Source organism: Andrena cerasifolii, chromosome 11 (genome assembly GCF_050908995.1).
Source record: "Andrena cerasifolii isolate SP2316 chromosome 11, iyAndCera1_principal, whole genome shotgun sequence".
Lineage (NCBI taxonomy): Eukaryota > Metazoa > Arthropoda > Insecta > Hymenoptera > Andrenidae > Andrena > Andrena cerasifolii.
Genome location: NC_135128.1, coordinates 1,049,213 through 1,069,442, shown reverse-complemented (window position 1 = coordinate 1,069,442; position 20,230 = coordinate 1,049,213). Strand labels below are relative to the sequence as shown.

At 41.6% G+C, this 20,230-nt stretch overlaps 2 protein-coding genes across 2 annotated transcripts in view; both read left to right on the top strand.

The window, feature by feature from the left end:
* The window catches only part of Dpp10 (Dipeptidyl peptidase 10), a 655,550-nt gene that overhangs the window by 133,033 nt on the left and 502,287 nt on the right, over positions 1–20,230 (top strand). The gene's annotated exons all lie outside the window — the stretch shown is intronic.
* On the top strand, positions 600–3,657 carry LOC143374878 (uncharacterized). The gene is made up of 3 exons (XM_076823427.1): positions 600–1,139; positions 1,371–2,482; positions 3,652–3,657. The coding sequence occupies exons 1-3, from the start codon at positions 656–658 to the stop codon at positions 3,655–3,657; spliced, it is 1,602 nt and encodes a 533-aa protein (XP_076679542.1). The 5' UTR covers positions 600–655.

Genomic DNA, 20,230 nt, shown 5'->3' with positions numbered 1-20,230 from the left:
TCGTTGCCGAAATATTTGCCAGAAACTATCGGTATAATCCGACCATTGTTATATAGTCTGTTGAAAACCTTAGTGTTAACTTAGTTTAGTAAGCGCTAGTAACTGTAAGCCCTTTGTTCATATAGTTCTTCTGTAACTATGGGATTTTCTGTCCCGGATAATAAAATAATATAATAATAATACCGATAGTTTCTGGCAAATATCTCGGCAACGAAGGTCGAGCGGTGGTAACATGTATAGGAAAAAGTTGTTCAGAATCATGTCCCCGGCAACATATCCAAAAATAATTGAAATCGATGAGGAAACACCAGTTCTGCATAATTACCTTTTTTTTTTATTCGAAAGTTTTATTCGAAAGTTTTATCTCTCACTTTCGAACAAAGAATTCTAAGAAATTGTCGAGATAGTCGCCGGGCTCCTGAATAACCGGGGATCGGCGAGGCTCGAGGTACCACTGATGGAGGGGAACATCTACAGGAACGGTGGTTGTGTTGCGTAAACTGCGCATGTATCAGTCACGCGCACGTAACCAACTCCTTCGGATTCACGTTTCACGCTCACGATTCGCGTTTTCGTTTTTTGTAACGGGCAGTAGGATTTTGAGTTGTGTTGCGTTGTGTTTGTGTTTGTGTTGTGTTTGTTGGTTTAGTGTGGAATGAGTGACACTCTAAATGTGAATATGCAGGATGTGGAAGAAGATATGGACAATAATTCTCCGTTTCGTCCACGAAAATTACGTCCATCCGCAAGGAGATTTTCGAAACGGAAAGTACATCGCCTAAAGAGAAGATCTTCAGCCCTTCAGAAGAAACAAGAAAACGAAAAAACGGCAGACGACACTGCCGTAGGACATTCAGAAGAAGTGGCCGAGGAACGTATGGTAGAGGAACCATCAACATCCGATGGACAAAATCATACGTACCAAGAGATAATGCACTCGCCATCCGATGAAGACACTGATACGGCCAGTTTGGGAGAAACTGAAGAGGCGCTTCAAAAATTTGATGTTGAAAGTAACGAAGAAGAAAACTTCGTTATAGAAAAAGTTGCGAAGAACGAGTCGCAAGAGCAATCGCGTCTCCTAAATAGCAACGATGTAATGAATTTTCAAAATGTGCTTGCTCAATTGCAGAAAATAGGTAAACATGCAAAACATAGAGAAGACTGCGGCATTGAACACCTACGAATAACTGGTGTGAAACGGTGTGGCTTCAAGAGCATCTTCAGCGTAATGTGCACTTTATGCCATTACAAAGCTGAAATCCACAATCAATCGAACGAAGCCGAAGAAGTGGATAGCAATCAGGGCGCCGTTAATGCAACAATTTTATGTGGAGGCAGTTATGCTCAGTTGGAACACACTTTTGCAGGAGTGAACATACGTTGCATGTCGAAGAAAGAATTCGTGAAGAATCAAGATGAATTCGTCAAGTCCGCAATTGCCGCTGCACAAGAAGAGATGTTAGCAGCGGCTGAAGAAGAAAAACGTTTGGCGATTGAAAGAGGCGACGTTCTTCCCGGGTCAGGGACCCCTCACATCCCCGTTGTGGCCGACGGAAGCTGGATGAAGAGATCCTACCGCAGTGGATGTTACGATTCTGCGTCTGGAGTCAGCGTGATAGTTGGCTATCACACGAAAAAAGTTTTATTTTACGGCGTTCGAAACAAAGTTTGCAGAATTTGTCGGATTGCTGCGAAAAACGAGAAAGAACCCCGAAAGCACACATGTTTCAAAAACTGGAAAACATCTCGAGCATCGACTGCTATGGAAAGCGATGCTATAGTAGAAGGATTCAACACTAGCGTAGAAAAACGTGGGCTCGTTTATTCTACACTGATTGCTGATGGGGGCAGTAGCGTGTATAAGAAGATTATTGATGCGGACCCATATAAGAGACAGATTCGTGTAAAAAAGATTGAATGCACGAATCATTTGTTGCGAAACTTTTGCACAAAAATGAAAGCGATTGTAAAAAAGACCACATCTGGACCATTGAGACAAACTGTGGAAAGTAGCATTCGCCGGATGCGCACGGACATCGTGAAAGCCGCAAAGTTTAGATACAATCAGAATGTATCAATCGACGAGAGAACGAAGAATTTGTATGGCGACATACAGAATGTTCCAAGCCACGTGTTTGGTGAACACGCAGAGTGTGCAAGACTAGAATATTTCTGCGATGGAAAGAATAAAGAGAATGAGAAAAACATCGTTCCAGACTTGATGAAAATTGGAGTGTACCAGGACGTGAAAGAAATACTTCGTCCACTATTAGCTCATGCGGAGAGCTTACTCTATAATACTACTAATAACGCTGTGGAAAGTTTGAACGGACTAATTGCCAAGTACACTGGCGGAAAAAGATTAAATTTCGCCGAAAGAGGATCTTATACAGGGAGATGTGCTGCTGCTGTCGTGGAGTACAACAGTAACCAAGTGCACTCGCGATTGGATGCGGTTATGAAGAAGAAAACGCCCAAGGTTGTGCACCAAATGGAAGAAAAGAAAAAGAAAGAAAAGGAAAAGAAAGCTGCAAAACAGAAGGAAACGAAGGCTGCGCGATATGTACGCAAGCATTTGCCCTCGCAGAAAGATTGTGATTATGGACAAAATGCACAGAAGCCAGACATGCCATCCGAAATGTACGAACTGGAGCGGGAAAAGCATATGCAAATGCTCAGTGACTGGCAAGAGAAAAGACATGCCATTGAAGATGAAACAATCGGACAAGCAAAGAACCGCAAATGGTTGCAGTACAGGTCCAAATTGTTGACAGCATCCAATTTTGGACAAGTGTGCCGTCGCCGACCTGACACGCTTTGCGCAAATACAGTAAAATCAATTCTTTATCCGAAGATAATTAGTGCACCCGCGGTGGAATACGGGAAAGAATGCGAGAATATTGCTCGCGAAGAATTGAAGAAGCAATATACAGATATTGCGGAATGTGGATTTTTCATCGACAGCTGCATCGCCTTCTTAGGAGCTTCACCGGATGGAATCATCGGTCAAGAGGGTATTTTGGAAATCAAATGCCCCAAATCAGCGGAGAACTTTACGCCTGAAGAAGCTATTGAACAAGTTCCCGCTGTCCGGCGCATGTTCACGCGTAACGCAGGTATTTCAATAAGTAAAACGCATCACTATTTTTATCAAATACAAGGCCAGTTACACATTACTGACAGAAAGTACTGTATATTTTGCCTTTGGACCCCGAAAGGGTTGAAATCTATAAAAGTAGAGAGAGATGATGCGTTTTGGAAAAGAGAAATGGAGCCAAAACTTGTTCAATTTTATTTAGAATGCATGCTACCCGAATTAATAGATAGTCGGCACAATAGGTGCATGACTATTCGGGAGCCACAATTTATTCTAGCAGAGAGAGCGAAAGAAAAACCGAAAAGCTTGAAAAAGCGAAAAAGGTCTCCCTCCAGAAATAATTAAACTATTATAACGGCCCGGCGTCGCACCGCGTTGTAAAGCGCGTCACCACTGACCCCGTCAGTGGTGACAAGTGCCAGCGATGGCACTTTTACTCGCGGATCATATGATCACGCGAGTCGATCGACGCCGCCGTCACTTCCCCAAAGAAGTGACGAAGAAAATAATAAATATGATCGATCCGGCGTCGCACCGCTGACTATCGTCAGTGGTGACAAGTGCCAGCGGTGGCACTTTTACTTGCGGATCATATGATCACGCGAGTCGATCGACGCCGCCGTCACTTCCCCAAAGAAGTGACGAAGAAAATAATAAATATGATCGATCCGGCGTCGCACCGCTGACTATCGTCAGTGGTGACAAGTGCCAGCGGTGGCACTTTTACTTGCGGATCATATGATCACGCGAGTCGATCGACGCCGCCGTCACTTCCCCAAAGAAGTGACGAAGAAAATAATAAATATGATCGATCCGGCGTCGCACCGCTGACTATCGTCAGTGGTGACAAGTGCCAGCAATGGCACTTTTACTCGCGGATCATATGATCACGCGAGTCGATCGACACCGTTGTCACTTTGCCAAGAAAGTGACGAAGGAAATAATAAATTTAATTCACCCTTTAATTTTTTCAGACACATTTCTAAGTTCACAGCGGAGCTGTTACTTTTTGACCCGTCGGGTAACCGGCTACCCGGAATAAGTTCAAGCCATTGAATGTGGTATTGTTCGATCATTTTTACCTAATATCAAACAATACCATAGACAATAAAGCATTCAATTCCTTGAAGTTGTTTCGGGTAGCCGAGTACCCGACGGGTAAAAAAGTAACAGCTCTAGTTCACAGGAGCAGACAGACGGAATCGGGCTCGATCAAATGCGCCAGGTTGATTCACACGGGCCTCGCAGGTATACATGATGTTCGACGAATTATTGAAACAAATTTTTACTTTTATATAAAACTTACAGAAATGTCTGCGATCATTTGTTACAGGCGGATTCTTTACCAAATTACTGCAAACATGGTTTATGGGACAGTAATGTCAGGACAAATGGAATGATAAGTACCATATTTCAGGTAAAGTTTAACAGCTTATACATCTGCAGTAAAATTTTGTACGTTTACAAAACTACAATTAAGTATTTCCTAATGAACTTCATAATGTGTTACAGATCCACACTGCCTATGTCATCTTTCGGTACGAGCGACCTAAGAAAATTGTAGGAAGACCGTCAAAGAAGAAGAGGAAATACACCATTTTTATCTGTCCATTTCAAAGGGGCGAAAGCTTGAATGTCGAATTTCAATTCTCCAATGAAGTTGGATTGATTTATTGTAATGACTATAACTTGATTAGAAACAAAAAAAATATAAAAAAATGTTCTGTTAAACGATTTTGTCAAAAAGGCACTAACAACTAAAAAATACTTCTAGTGTTGTGCTACAATTTCGATGGTGTTTTTCAACTTTAAATAAAAACGTGGTTCAGAATATTTCATAACAGAATATGAATCAATTTAGTATAGCCTCAAGTGTCGAAATGAATTTGTTGCGAGATATCCTGCTCCACGATTTTATGTGCAAATACACCATCGAAATTGTAGTATAAGAAAATAATTATTTTTTACTTTTTAATGCATTTTTCATAAAATCGTTTATTATAAATTTTTTAATATACTTTTTCTAGTTTTTAGTGTTTGTGGATTTACATTACTCTTATTGCTGTATGCAGTTTAACAGTTTGCTTGAAGAATGGTTGATTTATTGCTATGGGTTATTATTTATTGGTGACTAGGTAATTTTTTCACCCACTCGGAGTTTTTTCATAATTTTGTATTGTCAACCAAACTACGCACCTCTGCAAAGTTTCGAGGAAATTGGATGGTTGGAAGTGGTTTAAAATTGAGTTTCCACATTTGAATCAAACAAACAAACAAACAGAGGATCGTAGCTAAATAAAATCGTTTAATGGGACATTCCCAAATATCAGTATTGTTAGTACTGAACTCTGGTTTATATTGATAAATTTTTACAACCGTGGAATAACAATTCTGAAGAAAACCATGTACAAAACTATTATTGAAATAGACAATTCTTGTTGATATAAAAGATAATTTGAAGTATAGTTAGATGAAAAAAAAGCGGCATATGTTTTTAGAAGAATTACAGCATTCATAAATTTCATTACGATCGGCATGTTACACTTCGGTGATGTACCTTATTCAAATTGTATGCTTTGAATTTGCACATTGATTGTACAAAGTATTGCATCGTTCTATGTATAAATAAATACTAAATTAGTATTGTTTCATTGACATGTTTCCTAACTTCACTACTCAACCTCTCTATCTTTCAATAGTGCTATCCTCCTTTACGTTCAGCGAGGCTCTGATGCTAGACGCAGGAATTGGCGGGCTCCAGCTACAGCTGATGCACGAGGAAACACCTACAGCGGTGGTTATGTGTGCGTGACTGACGCACCGCAGTTCCCCACACATAACCACCGCTCCTGTCGATGTTCCCCCCTCCATCAGCGGTACATGGAGCCCGGCGATCGCTGCCTAGACGCAGCTCTCGTGCCGTATTCCTCCAAGCTTCTCAATAGAAGGAGCTGTGGCAACAGCGCGGCAGAGACGGAGACAACAGAATATGCGGCAACTATGCTGTCAAAAATTCGTCTACGTAGAGTATCGGTAGATGTCACCATTGTACAACTTCTTTTTACCGACCTCAGTAGTTTCATTAGGGTCCGTCTGTTTACAAGGGCGCTTCGATCGATTCGGACCATAACAAAAAGGAGACGGCCCCCTTAACAACAGTACCTGCGCGCGGGTCTGAAACCATCGTACATACTATCCACTGACAGAGCAAAATACGGATTAACTCATTATCAGACTGAAGAATGCCTAAAATTCTTAAAGACGGCAATGTTCTTGATTGCACTTTAGAAATGCTGGAAAACAGATGTTGTCGAAACGTTCTTGGGAAAATATGAAATTACCGATTGTAAATAAGGAATGAATTCTCGCTTGGTTCTGAGCCCGCTTTTGTACCAACGCACAGTGGACGTCAATCCCAAGAATAGAGAAAAAATTCATCATGCTATTTTTTCCAATCAAAATGTCGAATCGTATCAAGCTACTTTATAAAAAAAAGTTTTTGGTTTTTTTGGCAAAGATGCCTAGAAAACTATCTAGTACTGGATCTGAAGAAGTCGATAAACAGTTCAAAACATCTTTGTGTGTATTGGAACCCGACAAAATTACCTTTTTACAAAAAGGTACAGAAAAAAACGCCAAGTATACAGAGTGTCCCAAAAATGTCGGAGTTCCTTGAAAGGGGTGACTCAGGGGGTGATTTGAAACAACTTTTTCCTTAGCGAAAATATTGTCCGAAGCTTCGTTAACGAGATATTAACAAAAACCCCCGACCAATCAGAGCGCGCGCCTTCCGCCCGAGCTCCCGTTGTAGCGTTGGCTACGCGGCAGGCGGCTGCGCTTGTACTACGAAGGTATGAACAAGCAAGTCGGCATGCACCGAAGGAAACCGTGTTACACAGTTTTTTTTTAAAGCGGAGTCATAAATAATAATTGTTCTTGCAACTGCGATAACAAGATTTGACAATATTTGCCAATAATGGAGTAATTACCTGTGTTCTATATCGTACAGTGGGGCCAAATCCCAAGAAATAGGGGGAAAATACAACATCCCATTTTTCGCACTAAAAATGCCGAATATTATTAAGGAAGTTCATAAAAAGAGTGTTAATATACAACTCATACGGAGGTTTGAAGTTGTATAAACAAAAAAACGTCAATAATTCCAATAACACTAAATCATTTTGATAAATATACGTATTTTGGAAAATGCAGAAATATTTGTAAGCCTGTGTCTATGGTAATCCCGGTATATATGTACACATATGTATACTTGGCGCGAGACACTACCGTTTCTCTTGATGGCAATATTTTGAGCGTGCAATCTCTTCTATGCTTTGTAAAATCTTTATTTCTGGGTTCTTGGGTCCCTTCACCCAATTAGCCGATTGAAAGGTTGCCCAAATATTGTATAATTTCGTAGGAGTGTATTAACACTTTGTAAACAGTACCTATTTAGTATATGGGTACCGGGATTATCATGGACACAAGCTTACAAATATTTCTGCATTTTCCATAGTACGTATATTTATCAAAATGTTTTAGTTTTATTGGAATTATTGATGTTTTTTTGTTTATATAAATTCAAACCTCCGTATGAGTTGTATATTATCACTCTTTTTATGAATTTCCTTAATAATATTCGGCATTTTTAGTGTGTTTAATCGAATGCCGTGGGAGGCTGGATGGATCGCCACTGGTAGGGCCAGGGAAGGGATGCACTCCACAAAAGTTCCAAAGATTTGCTGGACCAGACGTTTATTGGCCAAATGGGCGTCGTCGACACAAGAGACGGGCACGCCACGAAGAGAACACACGAACGTACACGACTGACAAAACACGACGACACGTGGAACGAGTAATATGTACACGCTATATACAGTGCGCTGGGCGCGATGGCACGAAGGGCTGTTGTAAAACAGTTCCAAAATCGGGGTCGCTGGGCGACAAAGAATTCGATCAGCTGTGCGTGCGAGAGTGTGTTGACGTCGGCAAGGTGTTTGTAGAACTAACCGTCAAATTCCCGGAAGCTCTCGAGGCCCGTGCAAAAACGGGCGAGCCGCGTACCGTCTTAGCGGACGGTGAATCATCATATTTATGCGCTATCGCACGCACATTTAAATCAAAGCGGAGAGGCGTGCTGACTCGCAGCCGAAACATAGTGCGAAAAATGGGATGTTGTATTTTCCCCCTATTTCTTGGGATTCAGCTCCACTGTACGATATAGAACACAGGTAATTACTCCATTATTAGCAAAATATTGTCAAATCTTGTTATCGCAGTTGCAAGGACAAATATATGTTGATTATACAAGTTCGCGGAAGGTAACTAAAAAGCCGATAATTACTGATATTTTTTCAATGGGTTTCTTATGGAAAAATAACTGTATATAACTAATCAATTGCTATTACTTTGCAAAATCTATAGTACTCATTTCGGATCCCTATTTTTTTTCTTTTATATTACAAAACTTTAAAAGACTCGATTTAAAATTCTGCACAAAACAAAAAAATTGATATGTGTTTACACACAGATCAGATGTAACCGTCATGACATTTTTACCTCTTTTTATATGAGCGTACATTATTAGTTTATAAGAAATATATATATAAAAAAATAATTCCATAAGTTTTGAATTCTGTCTTCTTTCCTTATTTCTGGATATTCTGTCCGAATGTGATGATAGGTTGCAGTGCGGCTAGAGTCGCTAGCGCGGCTAGAGTCGCTAGACTGTTTCTGGAGGAGTCGTGCGGCAGCCGCAGTACGACTAGGAACTTCTGCCGTTATGGCGGAAAACAGACACTCATGGCATTGTGGTGTGTCTAGAGTAGCCTAGACTGCTCATGAACCAGACGCGCAGAGACTATAGCAATCCTGGCGCGGCCGCAGCAGTCGCAGTCGCCCATAGGAGTTGAGACGAATGCTTTTCCATTGTACCAGTGTACTGCGGCTACCTTTACATGTGAAGCGTTCGACGCGCAATGAAATTTGCCTGCGATCCGCAATCGAGTAAGACGCGACACAGATTACGTTGGCCGTCTTGATCGTACGCGTGGACTAATGCCGTCGAAAGCATCACGTAGCTTTTGTCGACGAAAAGCAAGGTAGCTACCGTGGCAGGAATCTTCGGCGATTCGTCGGCTGCCACGTCACCGTGGTCGGCACTTGGTGCCTGTGATTGCGTGTGGATCAATAAGTTATGTTTGGCCTGGCACAATTTGCAGGCACCGCTCTTGCAATTCTGCGCTTGATGATTTTTCGAACGCAAGCAATTGTTGCATAACTTACGTTGTTGTATCTCGTAACATCGTTTTTCGAAAGATAACGTAGGAAATCCGGGCAGAAATAAAACAGGTGCTCTCCGGCACAGAACGTACATTTGTTTTTAACCGCCGCGACATGCGCAGCTTGTCGTTTCGCATTTGAGACGTTGGCGCGGATTTTTTAGCCGAAGATTCTAATATTTGACATCTGTGATTAAAGAATTCTAGAAACTGTTTGAATGTGGGGAGCTGAGAACTAGTCAACTGTTTTTGCCATTCGCGGTGTGTGTTCACATCCAACTTCGCCGACAGAATGTAAACAGGAATGTCGCCACAATGTTCGGTCGGACACTTCAAGGACTTCAACGCACGTAGATGCTTTGCTACACCGGCGATATGTCGTAGCTCGGGAAGCATTTCTCTAGACATGGATGGCAATTCCATTATCGCACGCAAATGCGTGTAGACGATTACTCGAGCATTGTCATATCGTGCCCTGAGAAGGCTCCACGCCACTTCGTAATTTGACTCCGTTAATTCTAACGCGTCAATTTGATCGGCGACTTCTCCCGAAAGCGACGCCATGAGATATTGAAATTGCTGCGTGTTGGTAAGCGACACGCTGTTATCGATGATTGAATTGAAAATGATGCAGAACCAAATCCACTCTTCGTAGTTGCCCGAAAATGTGGGCAAGTCTAGTTTCGGTAAGCGGGCATTAAGCACGACCTCGACCGTCCCCGAGCTCCGCATGGTTAAAGGAGAAGGCGCTGCACTTCCGTGAGTCGAAGTGGATGATTCCACGAGCCTGCGTATCTTTGCTGACAGCGCGAAAAACGCTTCTTCGAACTGGACGCTATCATTGGATTCGCTCTCGTCGGATTCCTCTATGTCGCTTTGTACTCTACTATACTCGACCCAATAGGAATCCAGTTTTATTTTCCGTTCTACGAGCTGGTCAATTAGGTCGGAATTGACAGCCAAAATGGAATCAACGTATGTATTAACTCGCGTGCATGATGCTTCGATCGCGGCACGTTGCCGCTTTAACGTGGCTAGATCCGTCATTTTTACAAATCTACAAAGTCACTAAGGATATATCTGATTGGCGGAGACACAGTTACCTGATCACAGGAGGCGTTGAGGACGGCAGCTGTGATGACTCCACAGCGATGATGTTGCCCAAGACGTCGTCCCCACGTGGCGTTGAAAGTCGTCGCTCGCAAAATGGCGAGCCTCTAATTGAGCCACGTGGACGTTGCCACCGTCGGTATCGTCCTGATCTCCCTCAATGTAGCCCAGCGTTGCAGAGGTGCTGACGCAGATTCCCTTTGTTAAAGGAATCCGGCTCTAAGGACCATGAATAGAAATTAGCCTCTCTGAGGCTCTGGCGTGGATGCGGAACTTACTCTACCGCGAGACGAAATCGCTGCACCGTGAGCGGTGCGCGCATCGCCATAACAGTGACGCGCTGGCCCCAGTGCCGCGGGCCCGCGAAATACGGAACAGTGACTGAGAGGGCACGCGACAGCGAGAAGCCACAAATTACGGTCGGCAGTGCCGCGGAGACGCTTATTGAAAAAGGGCGGAATCGGTCTCTCTGGCACCTCTCACTGGCGGTAGCAACTACAGAATGATTCTCCAGGTAGAGTCCTCAAAGACAATGCCGCCGACCAGACCACTCATCGCTGAGTTTCGTGGTCTTTGATGCTCGAGACCAGGGGGGCCATACAATGTTGTACACTGAAAAGTGACGAATTTCAAGTCTGAATTTCTCATCAGATCTTTGCGAAAGCGACATGAATCGCTTCCTTATGTTTCCCCAATGAAAATAGCCCCAAAAACGACATAATTCGGACCATAATTACGGAAATTATATGAAAAAACGATTTGCATAATCTAAAGCTAACTACGTTAAAAATAGTCCTATTTATAAGACATTTAGCACGATTTCAATCGGAAGTCAGGAATTCATCGGTGCCACTGCCATTTGTTTAATATGCTGTTGTGAATACATTTCACGTTCGACCCCGCGATGTCGTCTCATATTCACCGAGTCACTCAGGCGATGATTCACAGCTAATGCGAAAAATTGAATTCTTCATCGAATCGACATGGCAGTGGCGTCAGTGGATTCCTTATGTTTTTCCGATGAAGATCATAACAAATGTCACAAAAAGGACTATTTTTAACGAAGTTAACTTTACATCAATTTTTCATATAATTTACGCCAGTTTCGCAAAGATCTGATGGGAAATGCAGAACTTGATATTTGTCTTTTTTTGGAGTGCAATATTGTATGAGCCCCCTAGTCTCGGAAAACACTATACTTATCCCGTGGGCCCTTTAAACCAAGGTATTTAAAAAAAGTCTTAATTATAAATGTATTATGCTGTATATTTCACGTAAAACTGCGGTTGTGGCACTGACGCCATCTGAGAGGGAAAGTTCGGTTACCCGATCATTCCGACTTTTTTTAAACTGTGCAGATTTGTAGAGGACCTCGATAGAAGTATCTGGCAATTTTTTGTTTGTGCCCATTTTCGGGTTTTCAAGGTGGACGCACCCTGTAAAGGTTAATGAGTGTGATTTTACTTTTCAGTATATCTTGGAAACGATATATAAAAAACTGTTATAAACAAAATTTAATGTTTTTTGTGCTGTATAAAACTATGCAATCAAATTGTTTAAAGGTAGTGGGGAACATTTATCTGTTTAGATTACAAGTTTCAAAAAATTTGATTACACAGTATGGTGTATTGCAAAGATATAAGAGTTAATAATTAATAGAGACATGGTTTATAATATATTTGGAGATGGCTTGAACAGTGCTCAATTTAAAGTACAGAGAGTAAGTAACCGATACGTGCGTCCAGGCTCGTTGCTCACGGATCTCTGGCCCCTATAGTGCGGTGTATATCTCGCGACTTGTTATGTACATGACCTCTAATATACCACACACAGTTTTATAGGTTATAAAAAAGCTGTTAAGTTTTCATTTAATCATTTTTTATATCTAATATAGTTTTCAAGATATACAGGAAAGTAGGAAATCACACATTAACTTTTAAGGGGTGTTTTCACCTTGAAGAACCGAAGATGGGCACAAACGAAAAATTGTCTGACACTTCTATCGAGGTCCTCTACAAACCTGCACAGTTTAAAAAAAAAATCGGGATGTTCAGGTAACCAAACTTCCCTTGTGAGTCAATTTTGCGCGCTTCCGCGTCACCCACTACCGAACACGCTGCTCACGTTTTCGCTTCGCTGGTACCTTTACTGGTTCTTTTAGTCTCCCAGAAGCTTCCACCCGAACCTAACTCGTCGGTCTTTGTAGTACATATTACGTTTGAATGGGTTGTGTTATAAACTTACGTAGTACCTCACTTTGTAGCGAGATTGCTGCGGTATCGGTCGTGTGTTATGCGTTGTGTTTAAAGCTAATACAAATTTTGTTACAGAGCTTGATAACAGTTCATGAGTACAATTATTTTCAAAATGACAACTAAAAATAACACGTCACAAAAGACAGGGTGATTCTCTAGCAAGAATCGTCAAAGGCGATGCTGCCAACAATCACGCGCCACGCTGAGTTTCATGGTCTTCGATACTCGAAACCAGCAGAACACACATTCATACAAGCAGAGACGAATCTCAAGTTCTGCGTTTCTAATTAGATATTTGGGAAAGTGATCGATTCCTTATGTTTCCCCGATGCAGTTAGCCTCAAGAACGATATAATTCGGACCATAACAACGGAAATCACGTGAAAAATTGATTTGCATAATGTAAAATTAGCTTCGTTAAAAATAGTTCGATTTTATAGTCCATTTGGTATGCTTTTCATCGGAAAACCACAAGGAATCCATTGGCATCACTGCCATATTGATTTGAAGAAGAAAATATAGAATTTCGTATTTTGAATCAGCTGTGCATCATCGCGCGACCAACCGGCGAAACCCGGCGAAGATGAAACGGCACCACGCGGTCGTACGAGAAATACATATGTATATACGGGGTGTCCAACGGTAGACTGGACAGCAAGATATCTCCTAACATATTAGAGATAAAAAAATAAAAAAAATATGGAATTGCATGGTCCGAGGGGGGCAATTTATTAGCGCAGACGATTTTTTTCGATTATTATTTTAAAAGATACGAGAGTCAAGTTCGGTTTTTTAAATGGAACTATTCTTTTTGAAGAGGTGAGTTGATAGTGCGTTCCAAGACAAATTCAATAAGCATTAATGTATACACTTGATTTCCACTGGTTTTTGAGATATTGCGCTTGCAAATTTACTGATTTTCACTGGAAGAAAACCCGCTGAAATAGCAAGGACAGGGGACGGTCTTGCTGGTGTCACGGGTGGCTTTGCCTGTTGAAACAGATACCTACCTGCCAAAGGTCTACGCCAGGAATGGCAGGCCTTTGGGCTGGACAATTCTTTTCCGTCAGAAATGCTACTTACAATCAGTAATGAAAATGGGAATTCCTATAATTAATATTAGATCTCCATACAAGTACCACCAATGGATTGCTGGAGTTTGTGCAATTAAAATTATACCAAACATGATATAATTCTGATCATTTTTAATGATTGTAATGAAAAGAGTTTTGTATTTGAATTTTACGCGGTACAGGGTATGATCGGATGCATGAATGCTGGGTGTTAGGGTAATGGAACTGGATGTGCGTTTCAACAGGACATGCAAACTTAGAGCTCTTTGGCACGGCGATACATGTATCGCGATACGTGTACGATGGATACCAATTTTCCAATGATGATTATAGCTTCCATAGGAATCGTTCACACGACGATTTTCGTATCGCGATACTGATTTTGTCCACCCCGCAAACTTCGGCCGCACGATACTTTTTGTTTGAAGTCGACAGATGAAATGTGGAAACGTGCGGACTCTTTCACACGACGCAGGGAGAAACACGTATAGCGATACGTGTCAATCATTTGTTCTTCAATAAAAAATATCTTCTCGTGCCCCACTCATTTTTGGACAAAATATTTCTCTGAAAAAATGAATGAGATTGAAGCGTTATCTATTTGGATTTTACACAAAAGATGTTGTGAAAAACGAGCGAAGAGGAAGCTTGGGTTCATCCCATAAACAGCATTAGTGAGCTGTATAGACAGCAAATTAGAGGACATCAATTCTGGTTTTCAGCGGCTCTCTCAGCGTGTTACTGAGTTGGAAAATAAAATCTCCTCATCGTCAACATCTATCGGTAACTCGTCTTTTTATGAGGAAGTATTGTGTGAAATCAGGAAGAGGGAGTCCAAATCGTGCAACCTTATCATGTACGTTTAGCTGAGCCATCGGCTCGGTCGTCGCTGGATCACGCTTCATCTGATGTGTCCGTGGTGAAAGATATTCTTAAGAAAGTTAGTCAGCTGGAGTATTCGAATATCAGAACCTCGAGGATTGGTAAAGCGGTAACGGGTAAGACAAGACCTATCCGCGTTATGTTTCCTTCCAAGGATATCGTCAGAGTCATCCTTAAAATTACTCGGGACCTGTTAAGATCTACGAGGACAGAACTTTTAAGCAACGCCAACATCTGCGGAATCTTCAAGAAGAGCTGAAGCAGCTAATGGATGCTGGAGTAGTTGATAAGACAATTAGATACATTCGAGAGGTGCCTAAAATAGTCAATGCATGCTTTTGTTTTGATATTGAAGCTCGTGTTTATACTCGAGAGGACCACGCGTCGACAGCGGGCTACCCCTTTTCTTCCTGTGTCTACCCACGAGGAGTATTGACGGTGGATTGCAGGAGCGTAGATGTCGGGATGTTAGTTATTGAATTCAGGAGACGATAGAAACACTTCATTACAAAATACACATGTACTATAATTAAAGTAAATCGTATTCCTCTCGGGCAGGAGTACTGATAATAATCGAACTTGTTCCCACTTCGCGCAGACCGATTACACGGAGGGTAGTCGGGTCACACACTGCAGAAATGATGCAGGGTAATTCTGGAGCAACGCCCGTCAAGGAGATGCGGCCTGGTACACCGTGGCGAGGACAGCCTTTCGCAGTGCCTCACCCTATTTTTATGGCTTTCGACCCTCGAAGGGGTACGAGTGCCTATTAAGAAGTGAGAAATCTTTGACTTCCGCATTTCTCATCAGATCTTTGCGAAAACGTGGCCAATTGATTCCTTATGTTTTGCCGATGAAACTGGCACCAAAAATGACGTAATTCGGATCATAATGATGGAAATTCCATGGAAAATCGATTTATATCACTTCATGCTGACTTGACTTGGTTAAAAATAGTCCGATTTACATGAAATTTGGCATGATCTTCATCGGAAAAATATAAGGAATCCGATACGATAAATAATAAACAATTATTTTTAGTAGGCATAATAGGCCGATTCTGGCTCAACCTATGGCGAGGGGGTGATGCGAGGTAGGGGAACGCGAGTCGTGACCGCGGGAGGGGATACTGCCGATGACTCTTCACGCATTGTCGGAGGCGCGAAAATTCAAAACAACCCGCCACCCTCTGTTCGATTCAAATTCAGATCGCCCCCGAGATAGCAACGTACGATTCGCGACGTTTCATCGTGGAGGAACTTCGCGAAGCCGGTCTCATCGTAAATTGATCGTTCATTGCGACGATGCGTCAGTCTCGATCGCGATCGGCCACTGGCATGTCGGTGAACAAGTTTGGCGCGTCTTTGCATGGCACCACCGATGCTACCGCTGCCCGCGACAACGATCGACGCATGGAGACGATTCGCTCGCGGAATCTGTACGTCGCGAATTACGTTCGGGGGAACGCGCTGTGTCTAGGTACCGATCGGTCGACGTTCGACGGGATGGAACGCAAGATGCGTCGCGTGGCACATCCGGAGGAGGATACCGACTCTGCGACGAAACGATACGTGGACGACATGGAACGTACCGTCGGGCGTGCCCTCGACACTATGGAGGAAGACGTGAATGAATTGATTATGAGACGACTGGACGCTTCGAAGATTGCGATAAATACCGCGGTGGAAGGATGACTTGGAGAATTTGATAAATACCGCGATGCAACAACGCCTCGATCATTTGAAGGATAAACTTGACGAGCTCGCGACACCGAACGCGGAAGTACACAAACGAAAGGAAGCGCGACGATGAACGTGGATTCACGACGACTACAACGACGAGACCGACGACGACGACGACGACGACAGCAAACCCCGCCAACAACGTACGTGTTTCGAGTGCGTTTCGCGTGCTTTCGAGAGCCTGGTGTTATATCTAATGCTGGTCGCGGAACGTTATCGTCGTCGTCATCATCATTATCGTTATGAGCACCAGTAAGGAGCGAATACAATTGGTCGACGAACTGCACGCTCCCGCGAGACGAAATTTCCCGCGGCGGCGCGTCGTCACTCGAGGCTACGATGATCCGTGGCAGGCAGACTTGGTGGAAATGCGCGCGTACGCTAGCCACAATTGCGGTCATAACTACATACTCACGATCATCGATACGTTCAGCAAGTATGCGTGGGCAGTGCCCGTGAAAACGAAGAGCGAGCGCGACGTGACCGGGGCTTTCGCGATCGTGTTGCGACGGTGCGGCAGATGCCCACGAAACCTACAAACCGACATGGGAAAGGAGTTCTACAACGCGGAGTTTCAACGATGCGTGACGTCTCGCGGAATCAACCACTACTCGACGTACAGCGTGATGAAAGCGTCGATCGTCGATCAATTCTCCTTGAACGCGTCCTACGCGCGACCCGTCGACGTTACCTCCGCCACTCGTTTGCCGTTCATCGTACGCGAACCGTCCGTCTCGTCAGACACCGAGCTACGACAAAGACGACGACGACGACGCGCGAAATTTCACGTCGGCGACAAAATACGCGTGAGCAAATTCAAGACGATCTCCAAGAAGGGATATACACCGAATTGGTCAACTGAAGTGTTCACTCCTGGTAACGTTCATTCTACGCGATTCCGCGGGGGAGCCGATCTCGGGCGGATTCTACGAGCACGAGCTGCATTCTGTCGCGAATCCGGACGTTTATCTCATCGAGAAGATTATTCGCGCAAGGGGAATCGGGTGTACGTGAAATGGTTGGGATTCGACTCGTCCAAGAACTCGTGGATACAGGAAAAGGATGTTCTGTGAGGCATCAGCAGCTTCTTGTTAATTGAATTAATAAATATACACGTACATTTTACATTTGTTTGTTTATATATGTAAGCTTCGTGTATAGGCTGGTGAGTTACGTAGATGCTCGAGAGAGGTCAGGACTTGAGAAGATAAAGAAAACAGAGAATAGAGATAGACAGAGTGACGGTTAAATTGATTAATACAAAAATTAATTATATTGATAAATAGTGAGATCGAATTAATGAACCCAGTAGTACAGAATCTACAAGTGCAGGTCCCTATAAGAAAAGATCATATGTTGAGAGAATATAGAGAAGCACAAACATTTAATTGTTGATTCTCTATATTTTTAGGTTAGTGAAACACGTGGAAGTATGTATGTGATAATTATTTATTATGTAATTGATAATAAACCTCTATATTTTTAGACGAATCAACCTTGTGTTTTTGCTTAAGAAGGAATCCGAAATAATATCATAAATCAACAATTATCACGTTTGGGCAAGAAACGCGCACGAGAAGAGACGTCGAATACGCAACATTATGGAAAGGTTAAAATTCCAATTTGAAGTCGTTGCAGCGGAAGACCCCAAATCAAACGTCATAGCCATTACATCCATAACAAATGAAGAAGATATAAAATTTCATATCCCAAGTAACCTGTGGTCGCAAAAACATCATGCAGAGCTCACAGCTCTGCCCGAGTTCAAAAAAGTTACAACGACTCTGACGAAGCGCGGACATACACGAAGTGTATGGTTTAATCTAAGCGAAAAAGTATTAGGTAATTATAAAGACGGGAGTGGAAATATGGTAATAGGAAACTATCTATTAGAAGAAAGTCAAACATCCCAAAAACAACAAATCACGGCTCAAACAACACAAATAGATGAAAACCTACTAAAGATCTTGGAAAAGTTGTCTGAACATAAAGAGGATAGTCAAACTTTGAAGAATCGAAACCTAAGTAAAATCTCCGAAAAATTTGTAATTGAGAAATTCAATGGTAAGAACGTTAGTGTAAAGCTATGGTTATCGACATACGAGAGCGAATGTGACAGATTAAATATTACAAAAGACGTTGAAAAAATTGAAATTTTAAGATTGTTTCTAGAAGATAATTGCAGAGACTGGCATAGTTCTATGTTAATAAGAAATACACTAAATTCGGAATGGAGAATTTGGAGAGAAAATTTCCTAGGAACTTTTGCAGATAAAGGATGGTCACCGGTAATGCATGCGATAAATTACAGGTTTCTGAATGGCTCACTTTTAGATTATGCTTTAAGAAAAGAACGTCTATTGTTAGAAACAAACAAAGAAATAGATAGAAAAACTTTAATAAATCTAATTGCTGCGGGATTACCGGCATTTGTGAGAGACAAAATCGATAGAGAAGATTTAGAAAACTCAAAAGACTTATTTAATGAATTAAGAAGATACGAGAAAACAACGAATAGAAAGATTACAGAGGATAACAAAGAAGTAAGAAGAATTACAAAATCAGAAACGAGAAGTAGTGATAAAAAGCCATGCAAGATTTGTGAAGAAAAAGGTAAGAAAAACCGATACCATCCAGAAAACCTATGCTGGTATAAAGCAGAAAGAAATGGAACTCAAAATAGAAATATATCTACAAATTCAATATTAGAAGTTGAACTTAATACAGAGGATCAAAAAAACTGAATTTCCCGCCGTTAATCAAACTTGACGTTCTATTAAACAACGTATTGAAAGTTAAAGGAATTTATGATCCTGGTTCAAACGTGACCGTGATAAATTCCAAATTAATAAAATTAAAAAACAGAGAAAAAGATCAACAAAGCAGCACGTTAAGATCGATTAATGGCAGGGGAAAAACTGAGGGATTGATAACTCTAAAAGCAAGAATACTGGACGAAGAAAAAAATATAAATGCATTTATATTGGAAAGTAAAGATTTTGATAATGACATGATATTGGGACTAGATACAATAAAAAATTTTGGATTGACTCATGATGAAAATTTAGATGTTAAAAAGCTAAAAGAAAATATGAAAGAGAATAAAAAAAAAGAACAGGACACAGGAAAATTAATTCAAGAATATGAAGTAAATTTCAATGAAGGAATAGACACAAACCGATTTATTACTGACACGGAACACTTAGATTCAGATCAAAGAGAAGAAATAAACGTCTTAATAAATGAATATAAACAGATTTTCGCCAAAGATAAATATGACGTAGGCAAAGTAAAAAATTATGAAGCATTCATTGACCTACAAACGGAAAAATATTGCTATAAAAGACCATATAGATGTTCAATCACAGATAGAATTGAGATAGAAAGACAGATCGCGGAACTATTAAAACATAATTTGATTGAGGAGTCATATAGTCCTTTTGCAGCGCCAGTGACACTAGCCTTTAAAAGAGATGAAGGGAAAAGAAGTCGTTTATGTATAGACTTTAGAGAATTAAATAAGATAATAGTTCCTCAATCTCAACCGTTTCCCTTAATAGAAGACCTAATGACTGAGACCATTGACTGTAAATATTTTACAACTCTGGACATAAACTCAGCCTTTTGGTCCATACCTTTAAGAATTCGAGATAGACCAAAAACAGGATTTGTGACGCAGGAAGGACATTATCAATGGACGTGTCTTCCTTTTGGCCTAAAGACGTCTCCAGCAATTTTTCAACGAATTTTAAGAGGTATTATAAGAAAATATGGACTATCTAGATTT

What these genes read in the sequence shown, in the direction of transcription:
- LOC143374878 (XM_076823427.1), top strand. Translation starts at nt 656, where the DNA reads ATGAGTGACACTCTAAATGTGAATATGCAGGATGTGGAAGAAGATATG. An exon ending in TGCTCAATTGCAGAAAATAG is followed by an intron (nt 1,140 to 1,370) that starts GTAAACATGCAA and finishes ACACTTTTGCAG; the next exon opens with GAGTGAACATACGTTGCATG.